This window comes from Lithobates pipiens, unplaced genomic scaffold (assembly GCF_037356315.1).
Source record: "Lithobates pipiens isolate NorthernLeopardFrog02 unplaced genomic scaffold, aLitPip1_a1.2 Scaffold_19, whole genome shotgun sequence".
NCBI lineage: Eukaryota > Metazoa > Chordata > Amphibia > Anura > Ranidae > Lithobates > Lithobates pipiens.
Genome location: NW_027507764.1, coordinates 539,125,000 through 539,143,831, shown reverse-complemented (window position 1 = coordinate 539,143,831; position 18,832 = coordinate 539,125,000). Strand labels below are relative to the sequence as shown.

The window sequence follows — 18,832 nt, the reverse complement described above, 5'->3', positions numbered from 1 at the left end:
AAAGACAAGGCACAAGGTAGCCAGTCTATGGAAGAACAAATTGTAAATTTGGCCCTTAGGTTGACATCACATTTAAACAATCTTTGTGTTAGGTGATTATGTTAGTAAAAAAAAGTCCTGTTAGGTCAGTATAGGATATTATTTATATTCACAACTACTTCTTACCTGTATACCCAAGCTAACCATAGAAGGGAAAGATGTTTCATTTTTCCTTGAACTATGAAGAGCCCTCTTCCTCCTCTCAGCATCCTAAACATCACCTTTACCATACAGTTCACTTACTGAATTTAGTCAGAGGTAGGGATAGGCTCAGGATTCCTGCCTGTTCAGATCGTACCCACCAGGAAGCTGTCGCTGTACACTGTCAATCATAGATAGCATGTGTATCTGCAGCTGCAAACCAGGGAAATGCCTTACTGCCTATGATTGGAGGGGTGCAGTGATGGCTTTCTGGTGGGTACAATCTGAACCCACACCTGAGCCCATCCCTAGTCAGAGGTGTCTGATGCTTCACCCGGGCACCCCTGTTTCCTACTTTCCTTCTACCCTGGGTACTGGTCTACAAGTGCCATTATAATAATAAAAAATAGTTTTCATTCTGTAAAATATGATAAAAAAGCAGAAGCTGGTGAAAGATTTCCTTCTCTTATTTTTTACATTTTGTCCATAATGGAATACATGACTATTTCACCAAAGCAGTAATACTATATCTGAATTGTTTGTAATGATATTAGCTACACTTCTAAATCTCGTTTATTTTTTTAGGCGTTCAGTTCACCTTTCACACCTTTCATCTGGAAGATCTTCATGACTACTTACTAATTACCGAAAATGGTAGCTTTACCCAGCCTCTGGCACGGCTCACCGGCTCTGAACTCCCTGCAGCAATTAATGCCGGTCTCTATGGAAATTTCAGAGCTCAGTTGCGATTTATTTCAGATTTTTCAATATCATATGAAGGATTCAACATTACCTTTTCTGGTAAGGAAATTGTCAGCATACACTTCAAAATTTAATAGTCATCTTTCCTCTTCAGTAATGATAAAGGAATAAGTTTAATAAGTTCAAAAAAGTTACCTTTGCCTAATTTAACTTTTATTGTCCCTAGCTTTAATAATAATAACAACAGATGTCTCTTTGTATTAATTAAACTGCTTCATCTAGATGTCATAAAAATCTGTATACAAGCTAAAATTAAATGGTATGTAAACCCAAAAATAAAAATACTTCATATAGTTGCCTCTACTCCATTAGATGTTGTGAGCGTACTTATATTCTTCTGTTCCTTTACTTTCCATTATTTGTACAGTATGTCTAAGGTGATTATATAAACTGTAATAACCTGCGATCTCCATGGTTCCTGAATAAGAAACATGGCCATGATTTAGGATTGGACAAAAAGAGGTTTAGTCTTAAAATAAGGAAAGGGTTCCATGGTAAAAATTAAAAGATTAAAAAGCACAGCAGTCTACTCTCTATCTCTACACACTATCCACTGTTTTTCTTTTCTTTATTCGTGGTTTAATTCACAGCTATATATAAAAGTCAATGGGGGTAGATTTACTAAAACTTAAGCACTCATAATCTGGTGCAGCTATGAATGGTAGCCAATCAGCTTCTAACATCAGCTTGTTCAATTAAGCTTTGACAATAAAACCTGGAAGCTGACTGTGTCCACGTGGAGCTGCCCCAGATTTTGCATGCTCCAGTTTTAGTAAATTTCCCCCAATGAGTCCTAATTTGCACACATCTCAGTATTTATCCTAAATTGTTATAATTATGTGGGCTTGTTTATAAAAATGTTAACCTCCCCCCCCCCCACTTTTTCAATTAAACTTTGCTTGCTTTTTCTGAATCTGACTCTTTAGCTAGTGTGTCAGTGATTAGAAGCCATCTGATGTCTGTCAGTTGCCACCCTATCAATTGTCTATCCTAAGAATAAAAATATCCAAATTCTTAATTAAAAACAAAAATCAATATCAATGATATACAGTATCTCACAAAAGTGAGTACACCCCTCACATTTTTGTAAATATATTATTATATATTTTTATGTGATAAAACTGAAGACATTACACTTTGCTACAATGTAAAGTAGTGAGTGTACATCTTGCATAACAGTGTAAATTGTCTGCTCCCTCAAAATAACTCAACACACAGCCATTCATTTATAAACCGCTGGTAACAAAAGTGGGCCCAAAGTGTCAACATTTTGTGTTGCCACCATTATTTTCCAGCATTGCCTTAACCCTCTTGGGCATGGAGTTCACCAGAGCTTCACAGGTTGTCACTGGAGTCTTCTTACACTCCTCCATGGTGAGTTGGTAGATGTTAGAAACCTTGCGCTCTCCACCTTCCATTTCGAGGATGTCCCACAGATGCTCAATAGGGTTTAGGTCTAGAGACATGCTTGGCCAGTCCATCACCTTTACTCTCAGCTTTTTTAGCAAGGCAGTGGTCATCTTTGAGGTGTGTTTGGGGTCTTTATCATGCAGGAATACTGCCCTGTGGCCCAGTCTCCGAAGGGAGGGGATCATGCTCTTCTTCAGTATGTCACAGTACATGTTGCCATTCATGGTTCCCTCAATGAACTGTAGCTCCCCAGTGCCGGCAACACTCATGCAGCCCCAGACCATGACACTCCCACCACCATGCTTGACTGTAGGCAAGACACACTTGTCTTCGTACTCCTCACCTGGTTGCCGCCACACACGCTTGACACCATCTGAACGAAATAGTTTTATCTTGGTCTCATCAGACCACAGGACATGATTCCAGTAATCCATGTCCTTAGTCTGCTTGTCTTTAGCAAACTGTTTGTGGGCTTTCTTGTACATCATCTTTAGAAGAGGCTTCCTTCTGGGACAACAGCCATTCGATGTTGTGTGCAGCATATGGTCTGAGCACTGACAGGCTGACCCCCACCCCTTCAACCTGTGTAGCAATGCTGGCAACACTCATACATCTATTTCCCAAAGACAATCTCTGGATATGACGCCAAGCATATGCACTCAACTTCTTTGGTGGACCATGGCGAGGCCTGTTGTGAGTGGAACCTGCCCTGTTAAATGGTTGTATGGTCTTGGCCATCATGCTGCAGCTCAGTTTCAGGGTCTTGTCAATCTGCTTATAACCTAGGCCACCTTTATGTAGAGCAACAATTTTCTTTTGAGATCTTCAGAGAGTTTTTTGCCATGAGGTGCCATGTTGAACTTCAAGTGACCAGTATAAGAAAGTGAGAGTGATAAAACCAAATTTAACACACCTGATCACCATTCAGAACTGAGACCTTGTAACACTAATGAGTCACATGACTCCAGGAGGGAAAATTGAAAATTGGTCCCACTTTTGTTGCCAGCGGTTTAGAGATCAATGGCTGTGTGTTGAGTTATTTTGAGGGGACAGCAAATTTACACTGTTATACAATCTGTACACTCACTACTTTACATTGTAGCAAAGTGTAATTTATTCAGTGTTGTCAAATGAAAAGATATTAAATAAAATATTTACAAAAATGTGAGGGGTGTACTAACTTTTGAGAGATATTTTACATGTCTTTATATGGAAACGTACATTTTAACCTATTCCCAATGATGTGGCACATATATGTTGCTACTCGGTGGATGGGCTTTAATGCTAAGCGGCCGCATATACAGTATGCCTGTTAATAATATTAATAATGCTATTACGTCTATTTGTAAACAATTTCCTGTGCTGAGAGAACACTCACTGCACACTCCCAGCACAGCAACTAACATGTAACAGAAAACCCATGATGCATACTTGCGATTGGGAGCTTCCGATCATGTGATCCCTGTGTCAACCAATCACAGCAATCACATGATTGGAATACCCACCTCCAGGAAATTTTGATCCAGTTAAAGAGACAGGAGACGGCGGTGGTAAGGGGTTAATGCATGTAGGTACAGTGCCTTAAAAAGGTATTCATACCCCTTGAAATTGACTTATGTAATAGACCTATACAAAGTGGCACCTAATTGTGAAGTGGAAGGAAACTTGATAAATGTTTTTTACAAATAAATACGTGAAAAATGTGGCGTGCATTTGTATTCAGTCCCATTTACTCTGATACACCTAACTAACATTTTCTGGAACCAATTGCCTTCAGAAATCAACTAATTAGTACATAGAGTCCACCTGTGTGTAATTTAATCTCAGCATAAATACAGATGTTCTGTGAAGCCCTCAGAGGTTTATTAGAGAATCTTAGTGAACAAACCACATCATGAAGACCAAGGAACACAGGTCAGGGATAAAGTTGTGGAGAAGTTTAAAGCAGGGTTAGGTTATAAAAAAAATATCCAAAGCTTTGAATATCTCACGAAGCACTGTTCAATCTGAAAATGTAAAGACTATGGCACAACTGCAAGCCTAACAAGACATGGCTGTCCACCAAAAAGGAGAGCATTAATCAGAGAAGCAGCCAAGAGGCCCATGCTAACTCTGGAGGAGCTGCAGAGATCCACAGCTCAGGTGGAAGAATCTGTCCACAAGACAACTATTAGTTGTGCACTCCACAAATCTGGCCTTTATGAAAGAGTGGGAAAAAGAAAGCCATTGTTGAAAGAAAGCCATAAGAAGTCTCATTTGCAGTTTGCGAGAAGTTATGGGACACAGCAAACATGTGGAAGAAGGTGCTTTGGTCAGATGAGACCAAAATTGAACTTTTTGGCCTAAAAGCTAAACGCTATGTGTGGCGGAAAACGAACACTACACATCCCCCTCAACACACCATCTCCAACATGGTGATGGCAGCATTATGTTGTGGGGATGCTTTTCTTCAGCAGGGACAGGGAAGATGGGCAAAGTTGATGGAAAGATGGATGGAGCCAAATACAGGACAACCTTAGAAGAAAACCTGTTAGAGTCTGCAAAAGACTTGAGACTAGGGCAGAGGTTCACCTTCCAGCAAGACAACGACCCTAAACATACAGCCAGAGCTACAATGGAATGGTTTAGATCAGTGGTTCTCAACCCCTGTCCTCAGGACCCACTAACAGGCGAGATTTTAAGTATTACCTTGTGGAGATGCAGACAAGAATACTACAATCACTGAGCAGCAAATTATATCACCTGTGATGTATTTCAGTTATTTTGCAAACCTGGCCTCTTAGTGGGTTCTGAGGACAGGAGATGAGAACCATTGGTTTAGATCAAAGCATATGCATGTGTTAGGATGGCACAGTCAAAGTCCAAACTGAAATTCAATTGAGAATCTGTAGTAAGACTTGAAAATTGCTGTTCACAGATGCTCTCCATCCAATCTGACAGCTTGAGCTATTTTGGAAAGACAAATGGGCTAACATTTTATTTTCTAGATGTACCAAGCTGGTAGAGACATACCCAAAGTGACTTGCAGCTGTATTGCAGTGAAAGGTGGTTCTACAAAGTATTGACTCGGGGGGGGGGGGGGGCTGCATACATATGCACGACACACTTTTCAAATATTTATTTGTAAAAAAAAAATGAAAACGATTTATAATTTTTCTTGCACTTCACAATTATGTGCCACATTGTGTTGGTCTATCACATCAACTCCCAATAAAATACATTTCCGTTTTTGGTTGTACATGACAAAATGTGGAAAATTTCAAGGGGTATGAATACTTTTTTAAGGCACTGTAAATGATCCTATCATTTCAAATCAAATATCCAATGGCTTGTATGTTTATTATTTTAGAATACAGCTTAGAACCATGTGACGATCCAGGAATTCCACTGTATGGAAGAAGGCATGGTAACCATTTTGGAGTTGGCGATATCATAACATTTACATGTTCATCTGGATATCGCTTGGAAGGAATATCGGAAATTGTTTGTCTTGGCGGTGGGCGTCATGTGTGGAGTGCACCTCTGCCAAGGTGTGTGGGTACGTGGTCAGCTGCTTTCATTTGCTTGTCTGTGTAGTCACTGTTCAGAGATGTTATGCAATTTTATTCTATTGTTTGCACTTTTCTTTAAATTATTAAATTAGTCAATAACTATTTTGTGAACAAAATTATTTTTCGAGTTTCACTTTTTTAAGTTTAGTTTTACATACAACTGATATTTTAGATATAGGTGGATATTGCTGGATTGAATCTTCCTTGAATTGAATCGAACCACTGGAATCCTTGACAAATATAAGCAACCAGCATGTGCTTCAAAATGCCAAACTAATCAATGCTAGTATTGTTGGCCTTTTAATGCAGACATTCATATTGATCTATAAATCTTTAAAACATGTAATACATATTAAATAATCCTTAAAGAAAAATAAGTGGCTTCCGTATTTTGGAACTACTATAAAAATTAATGGTTACATATATTGTTACTTTTTTTTTTTTAATGGCAATCCTCCAACTACTTTACTGCTTTGATTTGCTCTTTTACTTGGCAAGTATATCTGTAGCTTAACACTTTCTGTTGTATAAAGTACAGAAGGGTAAGGCAAGAAACTGTCTTCATTGTTGTATGTGCCAGTTTAGGAACCTCTCCCTCAATGTTATCTCTGTGAAATATCTAATTTTGGAGAGATTTATTTTTATTTAGATGGGGGCAGGAAGTGAAGGAACATCTCTCCAAGGAAACACAGACAGAAATAAAGACCTGATAAACATTCTAACCCTTCCCTATTCAAAAATTTCAAAAAATGTAATAGAAACACTTTTAGTTTAAGTCCAATGAACAAAAATAATTTTCATTTGTGGCTTATTATTTTATTTATTTTTTTAACAAATTAAATTGTATTCAAAGTTAATGGTCACATGTCAGTTTGTTGCTTGTTATTTAAAATCACCTTGCATATTATGGAGTTAAATTGTGATATGAGAGAAATAAATAACAACGTCCATGCTTAGGTGTATGCGTGGCTGCTGCATCCCCTGAAAAACTCCACAAAGTGAGGAGAGTGATAGATAAAATAAATGTGCAATGCCACGTACACACGACTGGACTTTTTGACAGCAAAGGTCCGACGGAACGAGTCCGTCGGACAATTTGATCGTGTGTAGGCTGCATCGGACCTTTGCTTGCCAAAAATCCAGCAGTCTTTAGAAATAGAACATGTTTTAAATTTTCCCACCGGAACTCCGCCGGACCGAGAAATACGTTCGTGTGTATGCTAGTCTGACGGACAGAAAACAATGTTAGGGCAGCTATTGGCTACTGGCTATGAACTTACCTATTCTAGTCCGGTCGTACGTCATCACGTTCGAATCCATCTGACTTTGGTGTGATTGTGTGTGGTCAAGCCCGTTCATTCGTAAAGTCCGTCGGAACTCAACCGAAAGTCTGTCGGAAAGACCGTCGGACCTAGTTCCTCGAAAAGTCCGGTCGTGTGTACGCGGCATCAGAGGTAAATTGCCACTGCCACAGACTAAATGTGAAATTGACCGTTGGGAGCAGATCATGTGCTAAAGTGCCTTCCTTATGGATTATGCAACTTAATAAATAAGTTCAAGTGCTATTAGTAACATAAACCAATATTCCACTTAATGATATAAATCAATAGCCTAATAGTGAGGTAATTTCATATATGTGACAATTATAGCACAAACTTCAAATAATAATGTATAACATATAAACATGCATCAAAATATATAATGTCCTTTAAGTGACACTCCAAAGTGACTGGTGCAGTATTCCAAAGGGACTTGTGCATAAAATAAATCACATGTTCTGTGCAAAGTAGTGAGTAACACTCGTGCTCCCCTCTCGGGGTGCAGGCCAGCGGCTGCCTGCTGTTTAGCAACCAGTTAAAAACATACACATTCCTTAAACACTGCATACCTGGACCACTACGTAATTACCCCATGCATTTAATTGTGTATTTCCTTCTGTAAATTGAGTGTAATGCCTGTTTATGTGGTATTTACAGAGTGTTTTCAGGTAAATACCACACAAATGGTATAGTGATTTGACAGTTTCAGGATTGCATGCGATATTTAGGCAAAATGTGTCTGGATACCTAAATTCTGCATGCAAGCTGCTTTATGAATGGAGCAATAATAACCTTATTTTTCTGGCACAAAGAATTTTTAATGCAGTGCTACAAGACAAACTGATGCAATGTTTTTCACGTTTACATATGAACTGTAAAAAAAACAACAAAAAAGCTTAGGCAAGAAGGCAATGAATGGGTTAGCAAAATGTAAATTGGGTTAACAATTGGTTAAACTTTTAATTTAATTATTTAAATGGGTTTAACATTCACACAGCAAATTAATTTATGAATAATGGCCACAACTGTAGCCTTAATGAAGAGCAGGACTGAGTTATCACATTGAAAACCTTTCACTACAGATTATTCTGGGAGATAGGCTCTTCCAATGTAATCAGTGAGGATCTGCTGTCCATGAGAAAGCTGTCCTCTGCACTGTATCAACCGATCTCCCAGTGTATAGAGTCATCAGAAATGATCTGTGCTTTGAGATTGCTCCCACAGAGGATCCCACTTTAGCAGCGCCCTCTCCATCGCAACAATTGAGGCGTGTACCTCTTTCACCTCTGTGTCAGTCTGTCACTCCCTGTAGGCATTAATTATTACTAGATGCTCCCAGGTTTACATTTTTTTGTGGCAGTCTACATCATGCTACCATCATTCTAAAGTAGTAACAGATACAATACCAGCATCTATTAAATACTGGTGTGGCTACCGTAGGACCTGCTGTAAAATATCTGCACTCAAATATGGACTTGGTAATAAGTTAACCCCTTACCAATACCATTTGCATATAAATGCTAATAAATGATGCCCTGCTTTGGAAAACCACAAGCCTACACTTCTTGTGGCTGGTAGCTCTGAATCTTGGCTATCATTGACAACTTGGTTTTCCATTGATGATCAGTGACCAAAGTGTTCGGCTGAAGGCTTTAGTCTGCAGATGAACACTACACTACAATATGTTTAATAATTGAAACATTTAGATACAGCTACAGTATCAATATAAATAATAAAAAAAAATATATATATATGTAATATGCATCATCAAACAACAGCTGTAGCAGTGATCAGGGACACCGACTTGTGACAATATGTAAAAATACAAAAAAAAAATGGTGAAGATGTTTTTCTTTTTTATTACATGTTTTTCTTTACTATTTTTTTACATACTGTAACCAGAGCAATACAGTGTTACCATAGTAACACTGTACTACTCTGGGCAGGTGCTCAGGATTTTCTTTTACACGCTATGATTGATTCTAACAGTGATAATCACTGTTATAAGCAACCTTTTTTTTTCTAAATGAAATCAATTCATTTAGTGTGTACTATTGTGATTAACTGTGATTGGCCACAGGTAATCACATAATAAAGATGGGTTGTGATTGGTCCTATATGTACCATGTGATCACTGTAACTAATCACAGAGATCAACACAATAGTACACAATGAATTGTGTGAAAGGGAGCCTTTTATTGTGTACAATTGTCTTGTGATCTGCTGTGATTGGTGACAGTGATCCCATGGTACCAGTAGTGGCTCGGTACACAGATCTGTCATTTTCTGTGTCTGGTGTAGAGGATCACACATCACCCTGCAGAGTGGCGACCCATGAGGCATGCATGAGGCGCGATCCTGGGAGGACATCATATAACATTCACCCAGGATGAGAGAGCTCTTGTCCAGCCATCATATAGGCTGGGCAAGAAGCAGTTAATGTATCCCCAGCATAAGGGATTATGCTAAGGAAAATTAATAAACAGGAGGCAGACAAAAATTTGCTAATGTGCACAAATAAACTGTATAAACTCATTTGAAGTCAATGCTCAATGTTTTGGTTTACAGAGCTCAATAGCTGAAGCTTGGATTAAGCCGAAGCTCTGATTAAATTCAGTGAACCATCTCTCTCCCCATTGTGTATGGTTTTACTCATTTAGATAAATAAAGGCAGGCTGAAAGAAATAAGATACCTCTGTGCTTTCTCTTTAGAAAGATCATCACAAGCTTCAAAACAATTGTCAATGGGGCTTGCTTTGTTAAATTATTATTTGTAAAATTATATATATATATATATATATATATATATATATATATATACAAAATATTTGTTTAAAACATAAAAAATAATACATAAAATAATACTTAAAACTGCATTTTCCCTTTAAATAAAAATTAATTGTGCTCAACTTTACATGATTGAACTATGTTGACAATGGTGAACTAATATTTTTTATTAATTCTCTATTAGAAAAATAATAATTTGTCAAGATAAATATCATGGGTTAGGACTTGGCTGGGTAGACTTTTCACAACCGCATATAAATAAGCCATCACAATCCTTTCTGACCTCAGTAAAAAAAAAAAAACGCTAAACGGTCCCACAGGCAAGTCACCATAGATTAGAGACTTAAACTTAACCTAAATGTACTTAAAATGGAAGCAGTGAAATAAAGTTAATGTTTTCAAACCACTACAGAGTCTGTGACATCAAGAAAGTTGAGCTTGAGGCATTATGTACCTGTGCTTGATCGTTGCTTCCCAGTAATCATTACAGTGCAGCCGTGGTGTGAGGAAAATGTCAAAATCGGTAATGTTCAGTTACATTGGATTTTACATTCTTTATTGGTGTTAGTCCAGTCTGCCTGTACTGTATTTTCACAGATGTGTTAATATAGATCGGAATGGTATATGTACAGATAAACTGAATCACAAATTTTCCAGGACTCCCGAACATCTTTTTTTTTAAATGTTAAATAATAATTAATGCAAAATGTAAAAGTAGAGAATTTTAATTAGACAAAATGACAAAATGTACCATTTATATAATTGGTGCATTTTGCAGTTCTATTTTCTTTTGTTTTGTGGTAATCCACAGTATTTTATGGGGCAAAAGCTCTATAGATGGCATATTATTATGATTCTTTTTTTTAAGAAGTTGCTCTGTAACTAAAGGGACAACGTTATATAGGTCATGAGCATGCTAAGGTGTATAATTGAAAAGAAAAACAAATACTGTTGTTTGGATGGTATGTGGTTGGCAATTACAATGTAAGGTTAATATTTCAAACAAAAATAAATGAGATTGATGTCACCACCTGTTATTTTAGAATGTGCCTTGTCTGGGCAACATAGATATCAATCTAGACGTACTTCTAAAATAAGCAGGTACAGACCAAGGGGACATGATAGGAAAGAGAAGATGAGTGCTGTGGAGGACAATGTGAAGAGAATGCCCTACTATCCTTCACTCCCACTCATATCAACCATGCTTTGACAGGTCGCAGAACCCTCCCCATGTTGAGGGCATGTGGTCTGCTACGGTTCAGGAGGGGACACGTGCCTCATCCCCACAACCCTTACCCGGTGGTTGTGGGGGTCTGCGGGCAGGGGGCTTATAAGAATCTGGAAGCCCACTTTAACAAGGGGACCCCAGATCCTGCCCCCCCTATGTGAATGGGTACCGGGTGCATTGTGCCCCTACACATTCACAGTTTCGGAGGGGACAATGGTTTAATCCCCACTATCCTTGCCTGTTGGTTGTGGGGGTCTGTGGGGGCTTATCAGAATCTGGAAGCCCCTTTAACAAGGTGACCCTCAGATCTCAGCCCCCCAGGTGAATGGGTTTAGTACCCCTATACATTCACCACAAAAGTGTAAAAAATAGTAAAAATTACAGTAGACAATTTGGGACAAATCATTTATTAAAAATAAAAATGTCCCACGATGTAAATCCATTGTCCGCCCTCAGCTATATAACAGCTGCCATCGTAAAGAGGCTTCATTTGACGGGAGCCTCCCATGGAGGCAGAGCTGTTGCATTTTTTTTTGGGTTCATCTGGCAGCATGATGGATTTACATTGAAGGATATTTTTATTTTTTTATTTTTTAATATAGGATTTATTAAACCCAGACAAGGGCTATGGGGATGAGGCCATTGTCCCCATCAACATGGGGACAACATGATTATTATTATTATTATTCAGGATTTATATAGCACCAACAATTTACACAGTGCTTTACAATATAAAAGGAGACAATACAGTTACAATACAATAAAATAAAAGAGGATTAAGAGGGCCCTGCTCAGAAGAGCTTACATTCTAATAGGGTGGGGCAGGTGGTACAAAAGGTTATAATTGTGGGGAATGAGCTTATGGAAGTGGTAGGAGATTAGTTAGAGACATGATAGGCTTCCCTGAAGAGATGAGTTTTCAGGGATCGCCTGAAGGTAGCAAAAGTAGGGGATAGCCAGACCAGTGGAGGTAGCGAGTTTCAGAGGATGGGAGAGGCTCTGGAGAAATCCTGGAGACAGGCCAACATGGGGACAAAGCATCATCCCCATGTTGAGGGCATGTGGCCTGGTATGGTTCAGGAGGGGGGGGCAGCTCTTTTGTCCCTTCTCTTTTCCTGTGGCCTGCCAGGTCGCCTGCTTGGATAAGGGCCTAGTATGGATTTTGGGGGGACCCCTACTGCCATTTGTTTTAAACCATCACAGGGTTCCCCTTAATATGACCTGAAGGACCTGGTAATGGACTGGCATATAAGCCTTAGCACTTTAGTTTTTTCATGTTAGTGTCCCATAGACTTAAACAGTGTCCTGCGGCTTTCAAATTTGCCACAAACATCGAATAATTTTCACTGTCTGGAGAACAGGCGAACAACCAATATTCCAGTTGAATGAACATTGGGCTCATCCCTAATTATTATCTATTGTATAAAAGGAAAATAATTTAGAGTACTACAGCTTTGGATTTTATATACAGCATATGGTATTTTATATTTTTTTACTTGATTTTTTATTTGGTTGGTCTGAGCATATCAGTCTTATAGTGTAGTCATTAACCACATGCCACCCAAACCATGTCTTTCAATGTCTTTCATACCACTTCAGGGATTTGTACATCCCCATGTGTAGACAATTGTGCTTTCACTAAGAATGTTAAAACCGCCAGTTTAAAGGGATCAGGTTAGTAATTATGTTAATGTACTTAGTTATGTTTTACAGTTTCACTGGGGAAAGCAGTTATAAAGCACAGCACTGCCTATTAAAATGTCTTCTCTCACTTTGTGCTTTATCTGCAGCTGAATGTGGAGCATCTGCAACAAATAATGAAGGAATTCTGCTGTCTCCGAATTACCCACTGAACTATGAAAATAATCATGAATGTATTTACAGCATTCAAGTACAAGCAGGGAAAGGAATCAATATCTCAGCCAGAACATTTCACTTAGCACAAGGGGATGTTCTTAAAGTAGGTTATTTGGATAAAAAGTATGCATTTGTATATTTTCAGTTAATGTTCAGTTATATAAGAATTTATTTTCTAAGATATTGCATGAAAATATTATATATTATATTGAAAGGCAAATAGTTTCAAGATTAGTTTCACTGAATTGTATTTATTTGAAATACTTTATCTAAGGTTATAAGAAAGCTATACTGTATATTGAAAGGTAGCTATCTCCCTGAGAGCAATAGGTAGGGAGACATTTGCCTGCCTACTGTAGCACTGGTAGCCAGCACTGTTGACTTGATGGAGGGGCTACAATAACACCTGCCATCCTATCAGTGAGAATCAGCCAGGCTGCATTGAGTATTGAAAAACCTCTGTGAGCAAATATTGGAGGTAAAGGTTTTTCCCTCAGTGTAGCTACAGTAACCATTAGATCCCATTCAAAATTATGTAGCAGGAATGAGAGTTCCTGCTTGAGATGTTTAACCACTTGCCAACCAGCCGCCGCAGTTGTACTGTGGTAACATGGCTCGGCTGCGCGAATCGCCGTTATGTTATATCGGTAACATAAACGGCCACTAGGGGTGCTTGCGAGCCGCTGGAGGCACAAGCGTGCGCCCCCCCACTCGCTCCACGAGTCAATGCGAGTGCCCGGTAGTCTCGATCACCACCGGACTCCCGCGATCCCCCGGGGCACATGGAGAACCGAGAGCTGTGTGTGTAAACAGTTTCCGATACTCTGAGGAGTGAACTGACAGATTGTCTCTTCATACAGAGTATGAGCAGCGATCTGTAAAGCCCCATACACACAATCAGATTATCTGCTGATTTTTTCCTTCAGATTTACCAAAACCATATAATATGAGGACAAACCTTAGGAGTTTCAATGTGTATGCAATCAGGCAGGCCCTTCTACTACATGGTTTTGGTAAATCTGAAGGAAAAACTCAGCAGATAATCTGATAGTGTGTATGGGGCTTTAGTTTCCCTGCACAGTCCCATCCCCCCTTCAGTTAGAACATGTGCTAGGACACACATTAACCCCTTCAATGCCCCCTAGGTTTTAACCCCTTCGCTGCCAGTGACATTTTTACAGTAATCAATGTAATTTTAATCACACTAAAAATTGGGTCAAAATTGTCTGAAGTGTCTGCCATAATGTCACAGTCATGATAAAAATTGCAGATCGCTGTCATTACTAGTAAAAAAAAAATATTAATAAAAATACCATAAAACTATCCCATATTTTGGAGATGCTATAACTTTTGCACAAACCAATCAATACACTTATTGCATTTTTTTTTACCAAAAATATGTAGAAGAATACGTATCGGCCTAAACTGAGAAAAAAAATGTTTTTTTAAATATATTTTTGGGTATATTTATTATAGCAAAAAGTAAAAAATAATGTGTTTTTTTCAAAATTGGCACTTTTTTTGTTTATAGCGCAAAAAATAAAAACCGCAGGGGTGATAAAATACCACCAAAAAAAATCTCTATCTGTGGGGAAAAAAGGACATCAATTTTGTTTGGGGGCCACGTCACACGACCGTGCAATTGTCAGTTAAAGCGACGCAGTGCCGAATCGCAAAAAGTGGTCTGCTCCAGGGCTTAAGCGGTTAAAGTGCAATAACACATGTTACGCATGGGGCAGCTCATTTACTTTTTTGGACTCCTATATGAGTGTCACCCAAAATAAACTTCTCCTTTTTAGGTGACAAGCTTAGTGTGATTTTTAACTGTGCTTTTTGCCGTGATTGCCACAAGATTCTGTCACATGACAATCACGGCAGAATGGCACCACGTTTGGAGTACCATTAAGAATAATGGCACCCAAATATGCATTGCATGTTCTACCATGATTTGGAATTGCGGGCAGAGTTGCAGCCATTCTGACAGAAATTCCAACTTGCCTTATGTGTACGGGGTCTTAGGGAACATTGTACAGGGCATCTGATCAGATGATTTGTGGCTACCTTACACCATATCTCTAGGAAAAATCCTCCCACTCCACCTATTTAAAATGTATTTAAGAAAAAAAAAAACACTTCCTTAACCCATTGTTTTACCCAGTTTTTTTGGAGGGTTTTGTAATAAGATAATGGTGCTATCATAGAAAGCTGCATTACATGTTTTCTAACCAGGCTTTTTTTGGTTCGGTAGAGTTTCATTGAAAATAGGAGTACACATGAACCACACTGGACAAAATGTCTTGAGCTCTAGTTACGCCACTTCTCTAACTCTTCACTGAGGACATATACTATGTTAGGTTCAATCAATAGCTCATTATTTCCTTGAAAAGAAAAGCATGCCAGTACAAAATATAAATGTCTTTGCATAGAAAAATAGTGATGTTTCAAGTATGAACTACTTACCTGGCAAAGTGTACTAAACCCTCCTATCCTTTTTTGCCAAGGAAACTGTCACCTTAGCCTCTGTCTGTTTTGCAACTGCCTTGATGGAGCAAAGTGATCATTTATGATACCAGCCATTTGATGGTTTGACAGTTTGGTTGAGAGTACAAGCAAATATATCAGCAATCCCAGAATGCTGAGAATATAGCTATTTACCTGAATCCATTCATTCATCCTTATGTTCACATGTATGTTTAAAGTCAATATCTGATTTATTGCATTACTTAATTTATTATAGCTTATAAGTATTCTGTTTCTTAAAAATAAACCTTCAGGCGGCGTACACACGCGGGGACTGTCTGCCGAAACTAAGTTCGTCAAACAGTCCGCTCAAACTTTTGAATGAACGAACACGCCCACACACGGCACTTTTTGAGCGGACAAATACGGCAAACTTTGTTCGTCGTACTAAGTCCGCGCAACTTTTGAAATGAGCGGACTCGCCCACACACGAGGCAACAGTCCGCTCATTTCGAGCGCGTGTCAAGCTAGGCGGGGCCCGATACGGAGACGTCGCTGGCTCCGCCGCCTGGAATGGACTTAAAGGGGAACCCCAACGCCGAAAAAAAATCGGCGTGGGGGTCCCCCCAAAGTCCACAACAGACCCTTGTCCGAGCACGCTACCCGGCCGGCCAGGAAAGGGGGGCGAGCGAGCGCGCCCCCCCTCCTGAGCCGTACCAGGCCGCGTGCCCTCAACATGGGGGGTGCCTTGGGGAAGGGGGGGCCGCGCGGCCCCCCCACCCCAAAGCACCTTGTCCCCATGTTGATGAGGACAAGGGCCTCTTCCCGACAACCCTGGCCGTTGGTTGTCGGGGTCTGCGGGCGGGGGGCTTATCGGAATCCGGGAGCCCCCTTTAATAAGGGGGCCCCCGGATACCGGCCCCCCACCCTATGTGAATGAGTATGGGGTACAATGTACCCCTACCCATTCACCTGTAAAATAAAAGTACCCCAAAAAAAAACACAACACACGAGATAAAATATTTTATTGCACAGCTCCGGGGGTCTTCCGTCTTCGGGGGTCTTGTCCCCCTCTTCGGTTCTTCTGCCGGGCCACCGCGCCTTCTTATAGCTCTTTTGCAGGCGGTGGCCCGGTCTTCTGTCGCCGCCTTCCGTTCATCTGTCGCCGCCTTCCGTTCTTCTGCCGGGCCACCGCGCCTTCTTATAGCTCTTTTGCAGGCGGTGGCCCGGTCTTCTGTCGCCGCTGTCGCCGCCGCCTTCCGTTCTTGTTCTTCTTCTTGTTCTTCTTGTTCTTCTCCAGGAGATGTTGACACGTCGCTCTCTCCGGCCGGAATGCCAGAGCCGCGCTGAGCGGCCACTTATATAGTGACAATGGGGCGGTGTCACATGGTATATGTCACATGGGTTGGTCACATGGTGACCCCGCCCCCTTACGATGTCATAGTTCCCATGTGACATCAACCCATGTGACCAACCCATGTGACATATACCATGTGACACCGCCCCATTGTCACTATATAAGTGGCCGCTCAGCGCGGCTCTGGCATTCCGGCCGGAGAGAGCGACGTGTCAACATCTCCTGGAGAAGAACAAGAAGAACAAGAAGAAGATCAAGAACGGAAGACGGCGGCGACAGCGGCGACAGCGGCGACAGAAGACCGGGCCACCGCCTGCAAAAGAGCTATAAGAAGGCGCGGTGGCCCGGCAGAAGAACCGAAGAGGGGGACAAGACCCCCGAAGTCGGGAGAAGAGGCCGGCGGCGGGGAGGAAGAAAGCCGGACTCCTCCGCTAGCAAAAGAGCTACAAGAAGATAGCGGAGGAGTCCGGGGAGAAGACCCCCGAAGACGGAAGACCCCCGGAGCTGTGCAATAAAATATTTTATCTCGTGTGTTGTGGTTTTTTTTGGGTACTTTTATTTTACAGGTGAATGGGTAGGGGTACATTGTACCCCATACTCATTCACATAGGGTGGGGGGCCGGTATCCGGGGGCCCCCTTATTAAAGGGGGCTCCCGGATTCCGATAAGCCCCCCGCCCGCAGACCCCGACAACCAACGGCCAGGGTTGTCGGGAAGATTCAGGAGGAGTTTCAGCGGATAGTTTTTCGGAATTTCCGAAAAACTTTGTTCGTCAAACTGTCCGCTGAAACTGTCCGCTGAAGCCCCACACACGAGCGGACTGTCCGCTGAAACACTGTTCAGCGGACAAAGTCAAGCCAACAGTCCGCCCATGTGTACGCGGCCTTACAGGTAAATATGCAGTTTGCTATTGCCCGCCTCTCTGTGGGATATGGTAGAGACTTGGCTGTCTGGCTAGCCAAGTTGCTTTAGTGCTTTCTGAGCCACCGATCTAGAAGAAGCATGCATATAAGCTACTCTATCTTTACTCTGATTTCACTGGCTGCATGCTGATTCCAGGTTAGTTAGTCAGAAAGTATTGACACTAGGAGTAGCCAAGCAATTAGGAATCTTAAGTAGGAAGTCAGCATTGCAGCCTGTATTGTTCTCACAGTACAGGTGTCCTATAACGGCTTAAGGACTAGCCACCGTCATTATACTGCGGCAGGTTGGCTCTCCTGGGTGAATCGCCATAGGTGTAGGTCAGCCACTTTATGAGTGATAGAGGGCTGGCGGCTGCGATGTCTGCCGGCCACCCACAATTGCTCCACAGAGAGCCAGAATGGGGATCTGTCAATGTAAACATACAGATCCTCGTTCTGACAGGGGAGTAGAGAGATATCTGCTGTTCCTAGTGATTAGGAACACTGATCTCTCTCCTCCAATCAATCCCCTCCCCCCACAGTTAGAAACACCTCCCTGGGAACACATTAACCTCTTGATTGCCGTGTTAACCCCTTCACTTCTAGTGACATTTATACAGTAATCAGTGCATTTTTATAGAGCTGATCGCTGTATAAATGTCAATGGTCCCAAAAATGTGTTAAAAGTGTCTGATCTGTCTGCTGCAATGTTGCAAGCCAGCTAAAAATTGCAGATCACCGTCATTACTAGTAAAAAAAAAATTATAATAATAAAAATGCCATAAATATATCCCCTATTTTGTAGATGCTATAACTTTTGTGCAAACCAATTAATATATGCTAATTGTAATTTTATTTTACCACAAATATGTAGAAAAATACATATTGGCCTAAACTGATGAAGACATTTTTTCTTATGGATATGTATTATAGCAAAAAGTAAAAAAAAGTAATTTTTTTCAAAATTATCTTTTTTTCTGTTTTGCAGAGGTGATCAAATACCACCAAAAGAAAGCTCT

At 40.6% G+C, this 18,832-nt stretch overlaps 1 protein-coding gene across 1 annotated transcript in view; it reads left to right on the top strand.

Moving 5' to 3' along the window:
• CSMD3 (CUB and Sushi multiple domains 3) overlaps positions 1-18,832 on the top strand; it is a 1,166,690-nt gene that overhangs the window by 552,539 nt on the left and 595,319 nt on the right. Inside the window, exons 20-22 of the mRNA XM_077493847.1 lie at positions 766-981; positions 5,702-5,890; positions 13,028-13,197. Of these exons, the coding sequence (XP_077349973.1) occupies positions 766-981; positions 5,702-5,890; positions 13,028-13,197 (575 nt within the window). The remainder of the gene's footprint in view (positions 1-765; positions 982-5,701; positions 5,891-13,027; positions 13,198-18,832) is intronic.